Source organism: Trachypithecus francoisi, unplaced genomic scaffold (assembly GCF_009764315.1).
Source record: "Trachypithecus francoisi isolate TF-2019V2 unplaced genomic scaffold, Tfra_2.0 Lachesis_group3, whole genome shotgun sequence".
NCBI lineage: Eukaryota > Metazoa > Chordata > Mammalia > Primates > Cercopithecidae > Trachypithecus > Trachypithecus francoisi.
This window is the reverse complement of record NW_022681468.1, coordinates 105410499-105433477: the sequence shown is the minus strand read 5'-3', so window position 1 is coordinate 105433477 and position 22979 is coordinate 105410499. Positions and strand designations below refer to the sequence as shown.

The 22979-nt window shown below is 40.1% G+C and overlaps 1 protein-coding gene across 2 annotated transcripts in view; it reads left to right on the top strand.

The window, feature by feature from the left end:
- The window catches only part of BTBD1 (BTB domain containing 1), a 55780-nt gene extending 37171 nt beyond the window's left edge, over nt 1–18609 (top strand). The window contains exons 5-8 of one of the 2 annotated variants that reach the window (XM_033189153.1): nt 3494–3686; nt 12795–12882; nt 16212–16358; nt 16838–18609. In XM_033189153.1, the coding sequence (XP_033045044.1) occupies nt 3494–3686; nt 12795–12882; nt 16212–16358; nt 16838–16996 (587 nt within the window). In that variant the 3' untranslated portion in view covers nt 16997–18609. Of the gene's footprint in view, nt 1–3493; nt 3687–12794; nt 12883–16211; nt 16359–16837 lie in introns of those variants that run through there. The other variant, XM_033189154.1, reaches the window with a different exon arrangement.
- The last annotated feature ends 4370 nt before the right edge of the window (nt 18610–22979 follow it).

The window sequence follows — 22979 nt, the reverse complement described above, 5'->3', positions numbered from 1 at the left end:
TCACTTTAAATCTAATTAAATTTCTTGTGGGGTTTTTTTTTTTTTTTTTTTTGAGACAGAGTCTCCCTCTGTCACCCAGGCCGGAGTGCAGTGGCACAGTCTTCGCTCACTGCAACCTCCACCTCCTGGGCTTAAGCAGTTCTCATAGCTGGGACTACAGGCGTGCACTACCATGCCCTGCTAAATTTTGTATTTTTAGTAGAGATGGGGTTTTGCCATGTTGGCCAGGCTAGTCTCGAACTCCTGGCATCAGGTGATCAGCTCGCCTCAGCCTCCCAAAGTTCTGACATGAGCCACCACGCCCGGCCTAAACTTCTTGTTTTAAAGTCTTTGTCTGATATTGGTATAGTTTCTCAAGGTTTTTAAAATTCTATGTCTTTCTCATCCTTTTACTTTTAGCCTTACGTTATTTTGACCATGTCTCTTGTAAGCTTCATTTTTTAAAAATTCAGTCTGAAAGACTTTGCCTTTTATTTGGAATATTTGATTCACTTTATACTTAATATGATTAATAGTCTATTAAACTTTAAACTTTCTTTTTTTTTTTTGTTTGTAGACAGTGTCTCCTCTGTTACCCAGGCTGGAATGCAGTGGCATGATTTCAGCTCACTCCAGCGTCAACCTCCTGGGCTCAGGTGATCCTCCCACCTCAGCCTCCCTTATTAAAGAGTCTTTTATTATTATTTTAGTGGGTTGCCCTTGTTATTACAAGGATATATTCTTACTGATTTTTAAATTAAATCTAAAAATTAAAATGTTTAGGTGGGGCACAGTGGCTCATGCCTTTAGTCCCAGCACTTTGGGAGGCTGAGGCGGGTGGATTGTTTGAGTCGAGTTCAAGGCCAGCCTTGGCAAAATGGGGAAACCCTGTCTTTACAAAAAAAAATTTAAAAATTTGCCTGGAGTGGTGGCACACACCTGTAGTCGCAGCTACCTGGGGGACTGAGCTGGGGATCACTTGAGCCCAGGAGTTCAAGGCTGCAGTTAGCCATGATCACACCACTGCTCTCCATACCTGGGTGACAGTGAGACCCTGTCTCTAAATAAATAAATTAAATTAAAAAATTTTAATTAAAATTGTCTACACTATAATAAAGGCATTATTGATACTTTTGCTATATTTAACCTTCTCTAGCCTTTGGTGCTACTATTTCATGTATTTTAATTTTTCGTATGTTATAAAGCCCACAAAACATTAAAGTCAATAATCATTTTGATTTGCCTGTATATTTGCCTGCCAGTTATCTTCATTTTTTTCTGTATGACCAGATGTGTGCTTCTATCTGGAAACATTTCTGTTAGCTTGAAAAATTCCCTTCAGTATTTCTTTTAGAACAGGCAGGATACTAACCAGATTCTCTCAACTCTTTTTTGTCTTTTGTCTAAAAACAGCTTTATCTTACCTTTTTTTTTTTAAAGAGATGAGGCCCTGCTATGTTGCCCTCACTGGAGTTCAGTGGCTATTCACAGCCTCAAAATTCTGGCCTCAAACAATCCTCCCACCCCAGCCTCCTGAGTAGCTGAGACTAGAGGGGTACACCGCTGAGCCCAGCTTGCCTTCATTTTTGAAGGATATTTTTCTGGGTAGAAAGCTCCATCTTTCATTTGAATGCTATTCTATTGTTTTTTTTTTTTTTTTCTTTTTTTTTTTGGAGACAGAGTAAGACTCTGTCACCACCCATCCTAGAGTGCAGTGGCACAATTTTATCTCAGTGCAACCTCCACCTGCCAGTTCAAGTGATTCTCCTGCCTCAGCCTCCCGAGTAGCTAGGATTACAGGCACCCACCACCATGCTCGGCTAAGTTTTGTATTGTTAGTAGAGACGGGGTTTCACCATGATTAGGAATGGTACCCAACATGTAGGCTTTTATCACTCACCTGCCTTCCACCATTTCCCCCAAGTCCCCAAAGTTCATTGTATCATTCTTACGCCTTTGCCTCCTCATAGCTTCTTAGCTCCCACTTATAAGTAAGACCATATGATATTTGGTTTTCCATTCCTGAGTTACTTCACTTAGAATAATGGCCTCCAAGTGCATCCAAGTTGCTGCAAAGGCCTTTGTTTCGTTCTGTTTTATGGCTGAGTAGTATTCTGTGATGTATACATACCACATTTTCTTCATCCAGTCATTGGTTGATGGGCATTTAGCTTGGCTCCATATTTTTGCAGTTGCCAGTAGTGCTGCTATAAACATGTATGTGCAAGTATCTTTTTCATGTAATGACTTACTTTCCTTTGGGTAGATATCCAGTAGTGGAATTGCTGGATCAAATGGTAGTTCTAATTTTAGTTCTTTTTTTTTTTTTGAGACAGAGTCTCCTCTGTTGCCCAGGCTGGAGTGCAGTGGTGCGATCGTGGCTCACTGCAACTTCCGCCTCCAGGTTCAAGCGATTCTCCTGCCTCAGCCTCCCGAGTAGCTGGGACTACAGGTGCACATCACTGCACCCAGCTAATTTTTGTATTTTTTTTACAGATGGGGTTTCACCATGTTGGTCAGGCTGGTTTCAAACTCCTGACCTCGTGATCTGCCCACCTCAGCCTCCCAAAGTGCTGGGATTACAGGCATGAGCCACCATGCCTGGCCCTTTTTAGTTCTTTAAGGAATCTCCATACTGTTTTCCTTAGTGATTGTACTAGTTTACATTACCACCAGCAGTGTAAAAGAGTTCCCTTTTCACCACATCCACGCCAGCATCTTTTTTTTTCTTCTTCTAATTATGGCCATTCTTGCAGGAGTAAGGTGATACCTTATTGCGGTTTTAATTTGCCTTTCCATGATAATTAGTGATGCGTGTGAGCATTTTTTCATATGTTTGTTGGCCACTTGTATATGTTCTTTTGAGAATTGTCTCTTCCTGTCCTTTGCACACTTTGTCCTGGGATTATTTGTTTTTTTTTGCTTGCTGATTTGTTTTGAGTTGTAGATTCTGGGTATTAGTCCCTTGTTGGATGCATAGTTTGCAAATATTTTCTCCCACTCCGTGGGTTGTGTGTTTGCTCTGCTGATTGTTTCTTCTGCTGTGCAAAAGCTTTTTAGTTTAATTAGGTTCCATTCATTTATTTTTGTTTTTGTTGCATTTGCTTTTGGGTTCTTAGTCATGAATTATTTACCTAAGCCAATGTCTTGAAGAGTTTTCTAGATGCTGTCTTCTAGAATTTTTATGGTTTCTTAGATTTAAGTCTTTGATTCATCTCGAGTTGATTTTTATATAAGGTGAGAAAGGAGGATTCCTGGCATCCATAAGGAACAACATTTATTCCTGGATCTAAGTTTTGACTAATTAATGCTTTTAACATTTTAATTAATGTGTTTAACCTCAAATGGATTTATCAAAACTTTAAAATATATGCAAAGATTATATATGCTAAGGTTTTTTTTCCCTATTTTTATGTTACATTCTCTAGATTGGAATTTACTTTAAGTGGAGTATTCCAAAGTTAAGAATTGAAATCAAATTGCTTTTTTTAGGTTTATGTTTTTATTTCCACAGGTCCTGCTCAATCTGGAATTTTGTCAGATCGTGAAGTGGTAAACCTCTTTCTTCATTTTACTGTCAACCCTAAACCCCGAGTTGAATACATTGACCGACCAAGGTGCTGCCTCAGAGGAAAGGAATGCTGCATCAATAGATTCCAGCAAGTAGAAAGCCGCTGGGGTTACAGTGGGACGAGTGATCGAATCAGGTATCTGTTATATTGGGGATACGGGGGTAGAGTGGAGGTAGCAGTTACCATTTGGCCTTTTTTATGTATTATGGGAGATAATTAACCAACATTTCATTTTATACTTTTTTAAATACACTTTTAAGTTAAGGTAATACAGGAGTCAAGAAGTCACTGAGGCATCCTGCCCTCCTCACTGATTTATGAGTGAGGGTGACTTCTTAAGAAAAAAATAGAGTAAGAAAGGATTGGGTTGGACCTTCTGTTACGTGATTTTTTTTTCCCCCCCGAAATGGAGTCGCTCTGTCATTCAGGCTGGAGTGCAGTGGCGCGATCTCTCTCACTGTAACCTTTGCCTCCTGGGTTCAAGCGATCCTCCCACCTCAGTCTCCCAAGTAACCTGTAAGGCATGCACCACCATGCCCAGCTAATATTTTTGTATTTTTAGTAGAGACAGGGTTTCACCATGTTGTCCAGGCTGGCCTTGACCTACTGACCTCAAGTGATTCACCTGCCTCAGCCTTCCAAAGTGCTGGGATTACAGGGGTGAGCCACCACATCTGGCTGTTACGTGATTTTTGTTTGGATCACCACTGCCCAGTGAGCTGAGCTCTAGACCTTAATTGATCAAACATTATTTTTACAGACTTAGGGCTACAATTAATAAATGCAACCTTACTATGTTTAGTGTGAGTTTTTTCTTTGCATGGATGTTGCAGGGAAAATATCTCAGTATACATTTATAAAAGCTTTGAGAAAAAAATCAAGAATTTTGAAAAATGCATGCATATAATCCTGTTGAAGAAATTGTCTTTGCTGTATTGTGTTTCTTTAGGTCAAGTGTCAAAATAGAATCAGTGCCGGTTTTCACAATTAACAAGTTGGTTAAAAAAGAGATCTGGTTGGATGGGGGACTATTGTAAATCTTGAGTTAACATGGAAATTAAAAATGTACTTGTAGGCTATTGAATAATAATTCACAATAACTATATGTAAAAACTTATGGGATGAGGCCAAAGCTGCACACAAATAAAAAATAATAATTAACTACTTATAGTAAATAGAGTAGAAATAAATGATTTAATCATTCAGGCCAAGTAGCTAGAAAACAAATAGCAAAAGAACTATAAGAAAAGAGAAAGTAAATAGATAAATGCAAAAATTAATGAATTAGAAATAGTAGAATTGATAAATCCATAAGCTGGTTCCTTTAAAAGACCAATAAAATAAATAAACCTCTGGCAAAGGTAATAAACATTCACATTTAGAAGTAAAAACGGGAATATAATTATATGCTGACATTTTTATTTTAATTCTGGGTTTATTCTGTGCTAATAAATTGAACATGTTGATGGAATGGATCATTTTATAGGCAAATATAAATTATCAAAATTGACTGAAGAAGAAAGCCTGAATAGACCAATTACCATGGAAGGAATTAAAAGTTATCAAAGAACTGTCCCTTCACAAGGTGATTTTTACAGGTGAGTTTTGTCAAATCCTCAAGGAGCAGTTAGTTTCCTTGAGCATTAAAAGAATAAAATACTACTTGGTTAATTATTGAAGGAAGCATAACCCTTATATAGGAATCAGACAAGACAAAAAAAAATCTAGATCAATCTCAATATAAAGAAGAAAGTTTGTGTAAAACATTAGGATAATGAATCTGTACCTTAGGAGAATAACACTGTATGACCCAAACAGAGTTTATTTGGAGATTGAAAGAATGGCTCAGTGTTAGGAAATGTATAGTATAATTCTCACAACAGATCAAAGAAGAAAAACAATTTGATTTCAGTCGATGTCAGAAAGGTTTTTGATAAAATTTCACCTTCATTCTAGATATAATTCTTACTAGATTAGGCCTAGAAGAATACTTGTTTGCCATGATAAACTATTGAAACCTCAAGACAGAGATGCCTACTGTCCTTGCTGTTTTCAGCAGTGTTATTATAATTCTGATTGATTATTTGCTGATGGCATTATGTACATTAGTAGTTCACAACTCTATCAAACCCAGTTCTCTCTTTTTTTAATAAATATTTTGTAATTCCCACTTTACTAACCTGAAATAAAATTCATAGATAATATGCTTTATACATTTTATAACTGATGAGTGATCTAGTTATAATATAAAGGGGAAATAAATGTAACATAGTAAAATATGTAGTTCAATACATAGACTTTGGGCAGGACAACACTAGAAGGCAAACTGAAGTAGTCAGTTGCTGTACATGTATGTATCACCATGATGAGACAGTTTCAGCTGCACAGTACCCGTGTGTTATGTCTTAAATACCAAGAGCAGCATTGCTGCCACTTACGTTTTCTTTAAAGGTTCCAAGTAAAACAGTATATATATATAGTTGATCCTACTCATGGTGTCTATTTCTGAACCTGCCTACTGGCTGAAATTTATCTGTAACCTGTAAAGTCAATACTCTGGGCACTTTCTTAGTCATTTTCAGCAAAGGCTTTAGTTGCCAGACCAGCATGTTTCCAGCTGCGGCTGAACAAGGCAAGGCTCTAGTTTCCTGTTTCAGCTCTCCTACAGAGGTGGAGACTGGGAGGGACAGTGCAGTGGAGTGCAGGAAACTCTGGTTCTTGGGCAGGTTGAATGGGGCTTGAATCCCAGCTCTGGCACCTCTTAGTGGGGCAGCCTCAGACAAGTCACTTAACACTTCCAAATTCTGTTTTCTCTTTTATGGAATAAAGAAAATAGAATATACTAGGACGAGGTGTTTACTGGTTTGTTTTGAGATGGAGTTTCACTCTTGTTGTCCAGGCTGGAGCGATCTCAGCTCACTGCACCTCCAGGTTCAAGTGATTCTCCTGCCTCAGGCTCCCAAGTAGCTGGGATTACAGGCATGTGCCACCACACATGGCTACTTTTGTATTTTTAGTAGAGACAGGGTTTCACCATGTTGGCCAGGCTTGTCTCGAACTCCTGACCTTAGGTGATCCACCAGCATCAGCCTCCCAAAGTGCTGGGGTTACAGGTATGAGCCACCACGCCTGCCTGGATGAGTTGTTTTTAGGATTTAAGATTATAATCTATGTGAGGTGTGTATATGTATGTATCTGTATAGATACACACACACACACACACGTGCATATTTCCCCTGGGAGCAGTGGTTTAGTATTTGCTAATTCTGTATATTAAGAAATATAACTTATGCAGATAATGAGAATTTACTGTATATTGCTTCTGTTTATGTGGTAGTCGCCTCTTGTAAAAGTCTGAATATTAAAATTGCACTAGAAGACTGGGCACGGTGGCTCACGCCTGTAATCCCAGCACTTTGGGAGGCCAAGGCAGGTAGATCACCTGAGGTCGGGAGTTCGAGACCAGCCTGACCAACATGGAGAAACCCTGTCTCTACTAAAAATACAAAATTAGACAGGCGTGGTGGCGCATGCCTGTAATCCCAGCTACTCGGGAGGCTGAGGCAGGAGAATCGCTTGAACCTGGGTGGTGGAGGTTGCGGTTAGCTAAGATTGCGCCATTGCACTCCAGCCTGGGCAACAAGAGTGAAACTCCGTCTCAAAAACAAAAAAATGCACTAAAAAATCTGGTTTATAAACAAAATGGAATGAGGTTCAAGGCTTGTAGTTATAAACAGATTTTTTACCTACATGAATTCTGGCAAGACACCTAAAAGTTGATTGAGTTATGGGAGACTGTTCTATGCATTTCAGGAAATCTAGTTTCCCTGGCTCCTTGCCAGTAGTGCCCCTAAACCTTTATGAAATCGAGTATGCCTCCTTGAGGGTGGAACTGCTCTTGAGAACAACTGGTCCACCTAGATAACCTTAGTGTCAAGCCAAAAAACTACTAGAACCAACAAAAGAGAATAGTGGTCACTTATACAAAGCATATTTAAAAACCATTGGTGTTCCTGTATGTCATCAAAATTCAGTTACAGAGATGAATAATGGGGACAGTTGTACAATGATATGAATGTATTTAGTGTCATTGAGCTGTACACTTAAAAATGGTTAAAATGGTACATATTTTACCACAAAAAATTATTATATAAAAGAATTTAGTTACAATTGAGTAAATATCAGTAAATAATATTTTGAGTATGTTACTATTACAGTATGTTACTGTATTACAGTGATTTTATATATCACTATATATATAGAATGTTACTATAGTATTGTGAATAATCCCATTCATAACAGTAACATAATATTAAATAGTAGGATTAAACCCAGTAAGAAATATAAAGTACATTAGCTTTATGAAGAACTGGAAAAGTTTGAATAGAATCAGACTTTAATAAGGACAGTGTCTTCCAAGTTAACCTATGTATGTTAGAGAATTTCTTTCAGAAGTTACATACTATTTTAGGTAGTGGAGAGTGGCTTGGCAAAATTCTTTTTTTTTTCTGTGACAGAGTCTTGTTTTGTTGCCCAGGCTGGAGTGCAATGGTGAGATCTGGGCTCACTGCAACCTCCGCCTCCCGAGTTCAAGTGATTCTCCCTGCCTCAGCCTCCTGAGTAGCTGGGATTATAGGCGCCTGCCACCATGCCTGTCTAATTTTTGTATTTTTAATAGAGACAAGGTTTCACCATGTTGGTCAGGCTGGTCATGAACTCCTGATATCAGGTGATCTGGCTGCCTCAGCCTCTCCAAGTACTGGGATTACAGGTGTGAGCAACCGCACCCGGCTGGCAAAATTCTTAGCAGTTAATTTGGAAGAGTACATGTTTCTCTTTTAATAAGAGTAATACAGATGACAAGACAAAGTATTGTAAAGTTATAGGAAATTAGTGTTGTATGGAGCAGACTATAGATGTCAGAAACTAACCTAACATAAACGAACATTTAGAAAATGATATGGCCAGGTGTACTGGCTCACGCCTGTAATCCCAGCACTTTGGAAGGCTGAACTCACTTTTGAGCCCAGGAGTTTGAGAACAGCCTGCGCAACATGGTGAAACTCCATCTCTACAAAAAAATTTAAAAATTAGGCATGGTGCATGCACCTGTAATTGCAGCTACTTAAGAGGCTGAGGAAGGAGGATCGCTTAAGCCTGGGAGGTTGAGGCTGCACTGAGCTGTGATCTCACCACTGCACTCCAGCCCGGGCAACAGAGCAAGACCCTGTCTCAAAAACAAAAAAGAATATGATAAAGGTGAGAGAAAGATTAATCACTGGGAAAATTAAGTTAGATCCTTACTGATCCCGTATACCCGTATTCATGTAAATTAAAATTTTAACATTAAAACTGAAACCATGAAAGTGCTGAAACAGGTAAATGTTTATGTACTATGAGGATGAGGTAGACCTCTCTAAGCTTGGCATATATCATAATTTTGAAAACAGATAATCCAAAAATTTTAAGTACAAAATCACCATGAAGTTAAAAGATATGTGACAAATGGGAAACTTATAGTGGATATTACCAACAAAGCATAAATATCATCTATATATAACATGATCTTTTGAATCTACATTAAAAAGACAAACTCATCTGTAGAGAAAAATGAGAAAAGAACATGAGTTCAGTATTTCATTAGACAGAAAATCCAGTGGGCAGTAAGCATATGAGCAAATGTTTTATCTCATTAATAATCAAATAAATAGTCTGGGCGTGGTGACTCACACCTCTAATCGACGCACCTTGGGAGGCTGAGGCGGGTGGATCTGTTGACCTCAGGAGTTCCAGACCAGCCTGGGCAACATGGCGAAACCCCATCTCTACAAAAAAATATAAAAATTAGCTGAGCATGGTAGCGTGTACCTGTAGTCCCAGCTACTTAGGGGGCTGAGGTGGGATGATTGCTTGAACCTGGGAGGTTGAGGCTGCAATGAGCGGAGATCGTGCCATCGCACTCCAGACTGGGTGACAAAGTGAGATCCTGTGTCAAATAGTAACAATAATAATCAAAATATAAATGGAATTTGTCACTATCATTTTCTCAAAGGCAAAAGGAAATGAAAAATACTCCTGGTTGATAAGACTGAGAGTAAAATGATCCTTATACCTTATGGGGTATAAAATGTTATCTTTCCAGAAAGCAACTTGACAGTGTTTACCTAATTTAGCCTTAAGACTCTGTCTTTTGACTGGGTGTGGCGGCTCACACCTGTAATCAAAACACTTTGGGAGGCCAAGGCAGGAGGATCGCTTGAGCCCAGGAGTTCAAGATCAGCCTTGGCAACATAGTGAGATCCTGCCTCTACAAATAATAATTTTTTAAAAGTTAGCTGCAGGTAGTGGCATGCACCTGTGGTCCCAGATATTCAGGAGGCTGAGGCAGGAGGGTCGCCTGAGCCCAAGAGGTTGAAGCTGCAGTGAGCCGTGATTGCACCACTGCTCTCCTGTTTGAGTGGCAGAGCAAGACCCTGTGTAAAGAAAGAAATAAAAATAAATTTTTTTAAAGAATGTGCCTTTTATTTTCATCAGCAATTCTACTTCTAAGAACTTATTCCAAGGAAAATAATTAAGGCTTCATAAAATGATTTAGCTGTAAGATTGTTCATCATGCCATTATTATATAATAAAAACTGCAAGTAACCTAGATTATCCAACAAGGCATTAGTTAAATACAGTGAATTGGTAGTATTTTTTTTATCATTTTACATGAAAAAGAGGTTACAAATATATATATTCTGATACGATTTTTAAAATTACATATATGTTCACAGAATAACTGAAAAATATAAAGGATTAAAAAATGTAAAGGGTTTGCAAGGGCTATCTCTGGATTTATGGATACTTTTAAATTTTCCTCTTATTTAGCTGCATTTTCTGTTTTTTTAAGCAGGATATATTATTATTTGTTTATTATTTATTTTTAATACTTTAAGTTCTAGGGTACATGTGCACAATGTGCAGGTTTGTTACATATGTATACATGTGCCATGTTGGTGTGCTGCACCCATTAACTCGTCATTTACATTAGGCATCCTAATGCTATCCCTCCCCCTTCCCCCCACCCCACGACAGGGAGACTGAGTTGCCCAGGCTGGAGTGCAGTGGCGCGATCTTGGCTCACTGCAGCCCCTGCCTCCAGGTTCAAGCGATTCTCCTGCTTCAGCCTCTTGAGTAGCTGGGACTACGGCACACACCACCACACTCAGTTAATTTTTCTATTTTTAGTAGAGACAGGGTTTCACCATGTTGGCCAGAATGGTCTTGAGTCCCTGACCTCATGATCCATCCCCATTAGCCTCCCAAAGTGCTGGGATTACAGGCATGAGCCACTGTGCCTGGCCTATTTTTTTTTTTTTTTTTTTGAGACGGAGTCTTGCTTCGTCGCCCAGGCTGGCACCATCTCGGCTCACTGCAACCTCCGCCTCCTGGGTTCTAAGCAATTCTCCTGCTTCAGCCTCCCGAGTAGCTGGGATTACAGGCGTGTGCCACCACGCCTGGCTAATTTTGTATTTTTAGTAGAGATGAGGCTGCACCATGTTGGCTGGGCTGGTCTTGAACTCCTGATCTCAGGTGACCCACCTGCCTCGACCTCCCAAAGTGCTGGGATTACAGGCATGAGGCACTGTGCCTGGTCTGCTTTTTTATAATAAAAATTATAAATAACATATATTAGAGCCAGGAGTGGGTAGCTCATGCATATAATCCCAGCAACTCAGGACAATGAGTTGGGAAGATCATCTGAGACCAGTTCTAGACCAGCCTGGGCAACTTAATGAGACTCCATCTGTTAAAAAAAATAAAAATAAAAATAAAAATTTAACTAGCCAGGAATGGTGGTGTGTGTCTGCAGCCCAGCTACTTGGGAGGCTGAGGTGGAGGGATCACTTGAGCCCAGGAGTTCAAGCCTGTGGTGAGCCATGATTGTACCACTGTACTCCAGCCTCAGCAATAGAGCAAGACTCCATCTCTTTAAAAAAAATTACATGTTTGTAAATGTTTAAGGTGATCTTACTGTACCAGATGTTTAAAATAGTACTGTTATCTAGCTTATAGGGCTGTTATGATGACTGAAGGAAATAATTCTGTAAAGAACTGAAGTTCAGTGCCTGGCACACTAGGAAGTACTCATGAAGTGGTATTGATGTGCTAGTAGTATTACTAATAATTGAGGTTGTTGCTGAAGATGTTGAGAATTACTCAATGTTATTTTGTAATGTAAGACATTATAATTATGTCAGATTTTACAGGCTTTTAGTTCCTTATTATTATTATTATTATTATTTGAGAAGGAGTCTCGCTGTGTCACCCAGGATGGACTGCAGGGTCGCCTGCAACTTCCATCTCCCACGTCCAAATGATTCTCCTGCCTCAGCCTCTCAAGTAGCTGGGATTACAGGTGCCTGCTACCACGCCCGGCTAATTGTTATATTTTTAGTGGAGATGGGGTTTTGCCATGTTGGCCAGGCTGGTCTCAAACTGCTGACCTCAGGTAATCCACCTGCCTCAGTCTCCCAAAGTGCCAGGATTGCAGTGTGAGCCACCACACCGGGCCTCAGTTCCATATGTATTTAATATCAGTTTTTATACATTCACAAAATGGAGTAAGATGGGTCAGTATTTCTTAACTATTATGACCAAACTGGACTTGCTAATTATTCTAGTTAGTAAACTGCATTCGAGTCCTGTCCCAGCCTTTTGCCACCAGTATTCTATTAGAGTAGCCTGCTCCCTTCACAGCTCTTGTTACAATTTGTAATTATTTATTTATTCGTTTCTTGTATTATCAGTGTCCTCCATTAGACTGTAAGCACATTGCAGGTAGAAACTGTCTTGTTGACCATTACTTCTGCAGTGCCAGGCCTAGTACCTAAATATGATAGGCCCTTAGTAAGTATTTATTGAACTGATAATTGTTATAGTTTGAGATGCTGGGCTTCAGTCCTAATGGCTGATATGTCTGCGTTCATGAAAAAGATGTACAAATATTTGGACTCTATAGCACTAAAATTGTCATTACAACAAAAGTGGATATTTAGGTTAAATTCTTTTACAAAACCAATTTTTAGGTCCCTGTTAAGTTCAAATCTACTCTAGAAAGCTTTTGGTAAGCAAACATGACATTTCCAAGGATATCTAATTTGTTTTCCTCCAGGTTACACTTAAAAAAATTTATAACCCTTCAGAATATGAACACATGGGATTAATTATGTTATTTTATTTTTGGCTTCTTTCTCTCAGGTTCACAGTTAATAGAAGGATCTCTATAGTTGGATTTGGCTTATATGGATCTATTCATGGCCCTACAGATTATCAAGTGAATATACAGGTACAGTTTCCTCCCCCACCATATATCATCTTAAAATAAAACAAATAGGTAACTTTACAATAAGATATTGTTTTGACAGAATCCAAATTTCAATATAATTGTCAAAGGAATCGGAAGGCCTCTCAGTAGCATTGTAAGCATAGAGAGTTCTGTTTTAGAATTGATCTAAAAAGTCTGGTTGCAGAAAATTGGGGTCCTTCACAAAAGCATTAGCATATAAGAAGGTCTTCTTTGTCCAGGAATCCCTTCCATTAGTACTTCCTGCTCTGCAGTCTTAAAACACCCTCCTGCCTTTTTCATGGCTCTTTCAACTCTAGGACTGAAACTAAATTTCTTGTAACTGGTATGAGCATCCTGTGACTTTCTGAGGGGCTGAGCAGACCCTACTTTATTCTTGGTTACTTTTTTTTGAGACAGGGTCTCACTTTGTCGCCCAGGCTGAAGAGCAGTGGTGCGATCATAGCTCACTGTAGCCTCAATCACCCAGGCTCAAGAAATCCTCCCACCTCAGCCTCCCAAGTAGCTAGGACCACAGGCATGTGCCACCTCGCCCAACTAATTTTTCTTTGTTTTTTTGTTTGTTTGTTTGTCTCGCCATATTGCCCAGGGTGGTCTTGAACTCCAGGGCCCAAGTGATCTTCCTGCCTTGGCCTCCCAAAGCATTGGGATTACAGGCATTAGGCCCCTGCTTCATTCTTTAGGCTTTCTCCACCTCAGTTCTTTCAGATAGGGCGCTACTTCCTGATCTGGAGGAAAGTTAAAATACCTGTCTCCTTCCTTTCCTTATTAATAAACCAGTGTTCTTTACACTTTTGACTGCATACCCCGATTAGTAAAATTATTTTTGAAAACACATCCATATTGTATTTTTACTTACCAACTTATATATATGCAATACTGTATGTATATTTTATGTATAAATTGAAACATGAAAAATATGAGAAAGTAGACAAATGTTTCACATTTTTGTTTATCAACAAGAACCCACCATCTCTAAAATGTTATTAATATATTATCTTTAATAATAAAAACTTTGGTTAACTTTGTGATCAAAGTGCATTGTTAGTTTTCAAAATACTGGTTTTATATTTTGTGATACAACAGTTCAAACATCTGGCTTGATGACAGTCAAAAAAGATACCATACTACCTCAGAAAGAAGATACCATCCTCCAAAAGGAAGAATTGCGTTATTGGCTGTGCCAACAGAATCATTCTACTTATTTTCTAATGCTGTACACTAAGGTTTATTGTGAAATTCAGCTGCTAAATTTACATCATTCATGTCAGTTTGTTGTGCTTATAAACCAATTAGAAGGCTATTTTTTTTTTTTTAAACAGAGTCTCTCTATCACCCAGGCTGGAATGCAGTGGCACGATCTCTGCACACTGCAACCTGTCTCCCAAGTTCAAGCGATTACTGTGCCTCAGCCTCCCAAGTAGCTGGAATTACAGTCACACGCCACCATACCCAGCTGATTTTTGTAGTTTTAGTACAGACGGGTTTTCACCATGTTGGCAAGGCTGGTCTCGAAGCCCTGACCTCAGGTGTCTGCCCACCTAGGCTTCCCAAAGTGCTGGGATTACAGGTGTGAGCCACTGTGCCCAGCCAGAAAGTTATATTAATATTTTAATAAATAAATTTTAAACTCACTGAAATTATTTGAAAGATTTTTTAATAGGTTAGAAAATTTTGTTTCCATGTTTTTTAAGTACAGAAAGACGTTAGCAAACCTCTGAAGGATATAAAAGATTTTCACAATCACTCCCCATTGTACTTTATATACCTTTTTAACGTATTGTTAAGATCCTATTCAGTAGACCCCATGAACTCACTTAAGCAAGCTGGATAATCGGCAGGTCCAGGAAGGCGCAAGTTCCCCACTGTCAGCCGCTGATTGTGGAACCTCACTCTTACATTATGTATTACAGAAGTCACCAGACTCGGCCAGGTGCAGTGGCTCACACCTGTAATCCCAGCACTTTGGGAGGCCAAGGATAGTGGTTCACGAGGTCAGGAGTTTGAGACCAGCCTGGCCAACATGGTGAAACCCCGTCTCTCCTAAAAATACAAAAAAATTAGCTGGGCATGGTGGTGCATGCCTGTAATCCCAGCTACTTGGGAGGCTCAGACAGGAGAATTGCTTGAACCGGGACCTGGGAGGCAGACATTGCAGTGAGCCAAGATCACGCCACTGCCTTCCAGCCTGGGCTACAGAGTGAGACTCCATCTCAAAAAAAAAAAGAAAAGAAGACACCAGACCAGACTCCTTGTGTACAAACTGAGGGAGGGCATCAGGATTATAGGTACATTAAAATGATGAAGTGTACCAGCCATCCCATTACTGGGTATATACCCAAAGCATTATAAAACGTGTTGCTATAAAGACACATGCACACATATGTTTATTGCGGCACTATTCACAATAGCAAAGACTTGGAACCAACCCAGATGTCCATCAATGACAGACTGGATTAAGAGGCACATATACACATGGAATACTATGCAGCCATAAAAAATGATGAGTTCATGTCCTTTGTAGGGACATGCATGCAGCTGGAAACCATCATTCTCAGCAAACTATGGCAAGAACAGAAAACCAAACACCGCATGTTCTCACTCATAGGTGGGAATTGAACAGCGAGAACACTTGGACACAGGAAGGGGAACATCACACCCCAGGGCCTGTTGTGGGGTGGGGGAGGGGGGAGGGATAGCATTAGGAGATATACCTAATGTAAATGATGAGTTAATGGGTGCAGCACACCAACATGGCACGTGTATTCATATGTAACAAACCTGCACATTGTGCATATGCACCCTAGAGCATATAATTTAAAAAAAAAGATGAAGTATAAATACTATGAGTAAAATAATAGAAACCGTTTGGGCAACAGAACATGATCCCATCGCCACACACAAAAAATGAAAAATTAGGGCTGGGTGCAGTGGCTCAAGACTGTAATTCCAGCACTTTGGGAGGCTGGGGTGGGCAGATCACTTGAGACCAGGAGTTGGAGACCAGACTGGCCAACATGGTGAAACCCTGTCTCTACTAAAAATACAAAAAAATTAGCCAGGTGTGGTGGTGCACACCTGTAATCCCAGCTACTCAGGAGGCTGAGGCACGAAAATTGCTTCAACCTGGGAAGTGGAGGTTTCAGTGAGCCAAGATCCCACAACTGCACTCCAGACCGGGCAACAGAGTGAGAGTTTGTTTAACACACACACACACACACACACACAGATGCCTAAGGGCTTCATACTATTTTCTGTAGTTTGCTTCATTTGGTTTAACTTAAATGTAACTTGTCTCTTAAAAATTACAGATCATTGAATATGAGAAAAAACAAACTCTGGGACAGAATGATACCGGCTTTAGTTGTGATGGGACGGCTAACACGTTCAGGGTCATGTTCAAGGAACCCATAGAGATCCTGCCCAATGTGTGCTACACAGCATGTGCAACACTCAAAGTAAGAATCATGCATGATGTTCCAGATGGTTTTCTCGTGAATGTTGCAGAAAGTGTGTTTTAGAAGCTGGGAGTCACTGACAGCTGAGCCATTTATAAAGAGCGGGGAAAAGAAGCTGGTACCTAAAATATTCCACTGTCTTCCGAAAAGAAGTGCTTCTCCCCACAGCTCTGTTCTGAAGGAAATAGGTCTTCCTAAGAAGTAGCCCTTTATTTCAGTAAGCAGTTGAATGTTTGGCAGAAAATAAAAGTAATTTTTAAAAAATCTTTTCACTATTCTGTAATAGCTGGGCTCTACATTCAGTATTTTTATTCATTAATTAGTTTTTTTGGTAAAAACTTAATTTTTCTCTAAATGACATAAAATTCTATATAGGAGTGATAGTGTAATGTAATAGAACATTAATCTAATTAAAACACCACATTAAACTGAGTTCTTATTAAATGAAAATTACTAAGGAACCTTTTGTTCTCATTTAGGGTCCAGATTCCCACTATGGCACGAAAGGATTGAAGAAAGTAGTGCATGAGACACCTGCTGCAAGCAAGACTGTTTTTTTCTTTTTTAGTTCCCCAGGCAATAATAATGGCACTTCAATAGAAGATGGACAAATTCCAGAAATCATATTTTATACATAATTTAGCATTATACTACATCTTGGCAAAATAGTACCATACAATCTAGTGTCAAAAACATAAATGGCCACAAAAAAGTAGTTTGAGTGTTATGAATATTTATAATCGTAAGATAAGAAACAGTTTCTTCGAGGAGATAGAAAAATGTTTATTTAAATCTTTGCATGATTTAAAAACAGATTTTCCATTTTCTTACAACTTTAGGAGAAAATAACTGGGTTTAGTAGTTTAAAAAAAAGCACAGCCTTTTCAGTTTCATCTTGTATAATTTCATAGATTGGCTGACAGGGTCTTTCAGTAGTTTGGAAATTGAAAGATTCTTGTTATATATAGCTAGTTTGGGTTTGTTTTTAACTATTTTGAAGGTTGAGATGGGCAAATAGGCTTAATTAACTATTTTGAAGGTTGGATGAAAAGAGATGGGTCAGTATTCCTACAGAATTCATATTAACTAAATTTCAGAAAATTAAGAAGCTGACTTTATATTTGGGGGTTTGAAATATCTAGTTGTTAGCATTTGTAATAATGCTAAAAAAAAGGCCTAATAAAATGCCCAATAAAATTTTCAGTGCATTTACAGAGAAGGATATTTTGTAGTAGTAATGTGTTATGTAGTACAGTTTTAAAGCTATAAATGGAATTTTGTGTAAATTCACAAAAATGTGATATAAACAGGATCTAAGACTGGATTCTCTGTCACTAAACTGCACCACTATACCTGTCTCTCTGTGTGGGGGACACTGCTGATGGTTCCCAAGACTGAGACGATGACGGTGATGACAGCTGGGTGAACAGACATCATCACTTCAACATTGTGAAAATCCTGCACAGCAAGAAACCAAATAAAATACTAACATTTCTAACAACTGCTCTGATATTGTAAAGAGATCCAACAGAATCACTCCTGCTGAAAAATACACTTTCTGCCACCTACACATTTCTATCTAGGAAGTAAAATTTGCTTCATGGTCATGACCCTATCAGTCACTGTTACAGCTGTGTTGGGGATAGGAAGTATATCTGGCAGATTGACATTTATATGCTTTTTTATAAAGCAGATTTTAAAAATACAATAAGATTCATTTTTTCCCTTGAAAGTGATTCTCTTATAAAAAATGTAAGTGGAGTTTAAGGTATATCAAATCGTTGTGGAAGCTGATTAAAAATCAAAATTCTTTTAAGTATCAATTTAATTTTTTCTAAATAATATATAAAAATTTTTCATCTAAAGCAATATTTCACTTTATATTGTCAAGAAGGTAGGTATATTGGTGGCTGAGGTCTCTTGAAATTGCTAAAGGGAAATTTTTCTGTGGTAATGCTCTTATGGATATAAACCTCAGTTAAATGGAATATCTATGGGATGTGTGGTTCTGGTTAACTAAAAATTAACCAGTAAACACTCTGTAGTAACCATTATACAAAATACTTCTGCCTTAAAAAATATGATATGCCAGAGATGAGTTAGTGTTTCTTGATGGTGGAGACCTTTCAAATGACCTTTCTGTTGAACTGAACAATTGAAACTGCATCAGCCATAGAAAGGACAAGAAACAGAACTGTTTACTAACTTTGGGACATCCCCTGGAATTTTTAAAAATAAATATATATATGTAACCCTTTTTTGTCATTTGCATTTTTCTTCTAAAAGTGAATATAAACAGCATTTTGATTTTTTGTTTGTTTTTTGAGATGGAGTCTCACTCTGTTGCCGTGCTGGAGGGCAGTGGTGTGATCTCAGCTCACTGCATCCTCCACCTCCTGGATTCAAGCAATTCTGCAGCCTCAGCCTCCAGAGTAGCCGGGATTACAGGCGCCCACCACCATGCCCAGCTAACTTTTGTATTTTTAGTAGGGATGGGGCTTCACTATGTTGGCCAGGGTGGTCTCGAACTGACCTCAGCCTCCTTGGCCTCTCAGAGTGCTGGGATTACAGGCATGAGCCACCACGCCTGGCTGTAAACACCATTTTGGAACAGAGGTTCTAGTTAATTGAGGTTTAACTTTATGGGAGTAATGCAATACAAAATGCAAATACCTCACTGCTGACTTAAAGCAGGTCATAGGAACTACAGCGATAACTGCCACTGTCTTTTGTTTCTTGATCACTTCTTGTGGTCTCAGGTTTTTCTCCCCTGTTCTAATCTCAGGAGGTGGAGGATGAAGAATGTGGGAGAATCCAGTAAATAATCTTATTTACTGTTAGAGTGTGACTCATCTTACAGCTGTTTATTAATAATAACTACCCAAGTGACTACTACGTACTAGGCTCTGCAATAAGTACTTTACTACATTCTTGTTTCTCACAGCATCAGTATGAGGTAAGTACTCATTTCACAGGCAAATTAAAAGGTCAGCTAGGCTGGGCATGGTGGCTCACACCTGTAATCCCAGCACTTTGAGAGGCTGAGACAGAAGGATCACTTGAGGCCACGAGTTCAAGACCAGCCTGGGCAACATAGACCCTGTCTCTGAAAAATAAGAAAATTAGCTGCGTTGTGGTGGCATGTGCCTATAGCTGTAGCTGCTTGGGAGGTTGATGGGAGGATTGGTTGAGCCCAGGGGTCAAGATTACAGTGAATTATGATAGCACCACTGCACTCCAGCCTGGGTGATAAAGCAAGACCCTGTTGGGGCAGGAAAAAAGAAGTTTATCAAGTGGTGGGAGGTGGAATTTAAACCCATTTACAGAGTTGAGAAAATATTTTGCAGGGTTCAAAAATAACATGTCACCATTCTCAAACTTTGCAGTGAGACCCAAAAAGATACTTGACTACTATAAAATATACTTAAGAAAGTGTGATATTCCAGTATCTACCCAACAAATTGAGATTCCTTGCATTATCAGAGTGTTGACAGTAGTATCTATAGTTTTTTTTTTTAATTAATTTTTTTTTTTTTTTGAGACAGTCTCGCTCTGTTGCCCAGGCTGGAGTGCAGTGGCGTGATCTCGGCTCACTGCAAGCTCCGCCTCCGAGGTTCACGCCATTCTCCTGCCTCAGCCTCCCGAGTAGCTGGGACTACAGGCGCCCGCCACCACGCCCGGCTAATGTTTTGTATTTTTTTTTTTTTTCTTTTTTTTTTTGAGATGGAGTCTCGCTCTGTGGCCCGGACTGGAGTGCAGTGGCCGGATCTCAGCTCACTGCAAGCTCCGCCTCCCGGGTTCACGCCATTCTCGTGCCTCAGCCTCCCGAGTAGCTGGGACTACAGGAGCCCGCCACCTCGCCCGGCTAGTTTTTTGTATTTTTAGTAGAGACGAGGTTTCACCGTGTTAGCCAGGATGGTCTCGATCTCCTGACCTCGTGATCCGTCCGTCTCGGCCTCCCAAAGTGCTGGGATTACAGGCTTGAGCCACGGCGCCCGGCCATGTTTTGTATTTTTAGTAGAGACGGGGTTTCACCGTGTTAGCCAGGATGGTCTGGATTTCCTGACCTCGTGATCCGCCCGCCTCGGCCTCCCAAAGTGCTGGGATTACAGGCGTGAGTCACCGCGCCCGGCCTTTTAAAATTATTTTTAACATGGGAATAAACTTGTAAGACATTAAAGAGAGCAAAGTCTTCAATGGGATATGTTACATGCAATGTGTTTAAAACGTCCCACTTTTTAGTGCTGCTTCAAACCACTTTCTACTTCCTGTTCTAGTCATCCAGATTCAAGACCTGGAATTGTCCCCCAATTAGAACAAAACACATCCTTCACAAGAAGGATGGTACCTTTGCAGTCCCAGCCCCAACAACCAGCCCCAGAGCTGCACGGTATATTTATTCACATAACCTAGTTTATATGCTTTTAAAAATCCCTTTTCCTGTTTCTCCATTGCGAGTTTTTAAGTGGAACTCTATTTAAAACAAGATAAAATGAGTCCTGTAGTTATGCAGCTACTGAGGAAGCTGAGACAGGAGCGTTGCTTGAATCCAAGAGCCTGAGATCAGCCTGAGCAACATGGCAAGATCCTGCCTCAATAAAATGTGAACCACCACAAACATTTACAAGGGGTTTCCTGCTATTTGAATCAGTCTCTGTGTTTTCCCTCACCGTTAGGGAGTATGTCTTCCCACTCTGCCTCTCTCTCCCTTCAAGGGGCAGGGATGTGGGCAGGAGCAACAAATCAGGTGGACATGGGGTGGATGGCTTTTCTCCTCCCTGCTGGTGCGATGAAGTCCTCATACCGCCTACTCCTGACTCATGTGTGGGAAAGACTGAATGGTTCGCTGCAAGGCACCTCTTCGCTCTCTTCACCCATCTAGCCAGATGCCATCATAACTCACCTTCACAGATGTCCCCTTTATTTCCATGACAACTGCCAAACCTCTAATTGAGGCTGACGTGACTTTAACCTTTGGTCTTTAATCACTTTAACCATTTCATCAATAACCTTCAACACACATATATACCTAAATCAATCCAGTTGTTTGCCTTACCTTCAACTTCCTGACTGCTTTGGTAGTAGCACTGGGGCCAAAAAAAAGAAATTTTAATTAAAAAAAAAACAAAAACAAAACTTCTTAGCTGGTTAACCCAGGCATTTAAAGTAATGTAACTATAGGCCAGGCGCTAGCTCACACCTGTAATCCTAGCACTTTGGGAGGCCAAAGCAGGTGGATTGCTTGAGCTCAGGAGTTTGAGACCAGCCTGGACAAAATGGCGAAACGCCCATCTCTACTAAAAATACAAAAAATGGGCGTGGTGGCGTGCTCCTATAGTCCCAACTACTCTGGAGGCTGAGGCAGGGAGAATTGCTTGAACTCAGGAGGCGGAGGTTACAGTGAGCGGAGATCCCGCCACTGCACTCCAGCCTGGGCGACAGGCTCTTCCCATCCCCCTGACTCTTTCTCAAAATAAAATAAAATAAAATAATGTAACTATAAATTGGGATCATGAGGATTTCATGGTCTCCCTTAACTGTCTACTGCTGAGTGAGGTGCAATAGTCAGCCCTTTGCCAGTCTCCAGAGTCCCAATGTAAAGCTGTTCCACTTTGCTCACACCTTCAACACCTCCCCTGTCCTTAGTTAATGAAAGAAATTCCACTTCCCATCACCAAACCTATAAACGCAGCTACATGTCCATCTAAACTTTCCCTTAGGAAGGAGGGAGTGTCTAAGGCCTCCTGTAGTGAAGTCAGTCTCTACTTGAGCTCAGATCCTACCTCTTCAGGAACCGCCCTCTGTTGTAACCTCTCCTCTCCTGGCTCTTTCCTACCAATCTTCAAATATGGTAAAAATAAGTATCTGAATGTCATGTGCCCCTCCAGATACCAATTGCTCCTTCACAGTGAAGTCACTGGATTATTCTCTACAATTATCTCCATTTCCTTCTCTCCACTGAAACTGCTCTAGCCCAGGTCACCAACACTGACCTGATTTCTAAATCTTGTGGCCACTTCTCAGTCGTTACATGTGACATGTTCTCTCTGGAGCATTCATCACTGTTGATATTCCCTCTTGAAGCGCATTTCCTTAGTTGCCGTTGCACTGTACTCTTACCTGGTCAATGACTTCTCTACCTGCCCTTGCTGTTCTATCCTGAGCCCTCGTGCTCTTTACACACTCTCTCATCCATTTCCATAGCTTCAATTGCCATCTGCTTTCAGAAGATTCCAGAATCTCTATCGCCAGCCTTGATTTTGCAAACTTTCAGTTACATATATTCAGTTACCCCTTTAATACTTGTACTTGGATGTCCCGTGGGCATCTCAAACTCATTATGTACAAAGTTGAACTCCTCATCTCGGACTCCCAAACCTGTTCCTTGGGCCTCAAACGTGGGCATTTCCTTGACTCTTCCCCCTTATTCGCACATGCAGTAATGCCCAAGTTCTGATGATTCCAGTTCCTGAAGATCCTTGAAATGATCAGCGCTCCACCCTCCCTGCGGTTACTCTAGTTCAGGCCACCCTCTCCCATTTAGGGGGCGGATCTCCCTATTTCTGGCTTTTCCTCTGTCGGCCACAGTGCAGCTGGTGTCTTTCTAAAACAACAAATTGG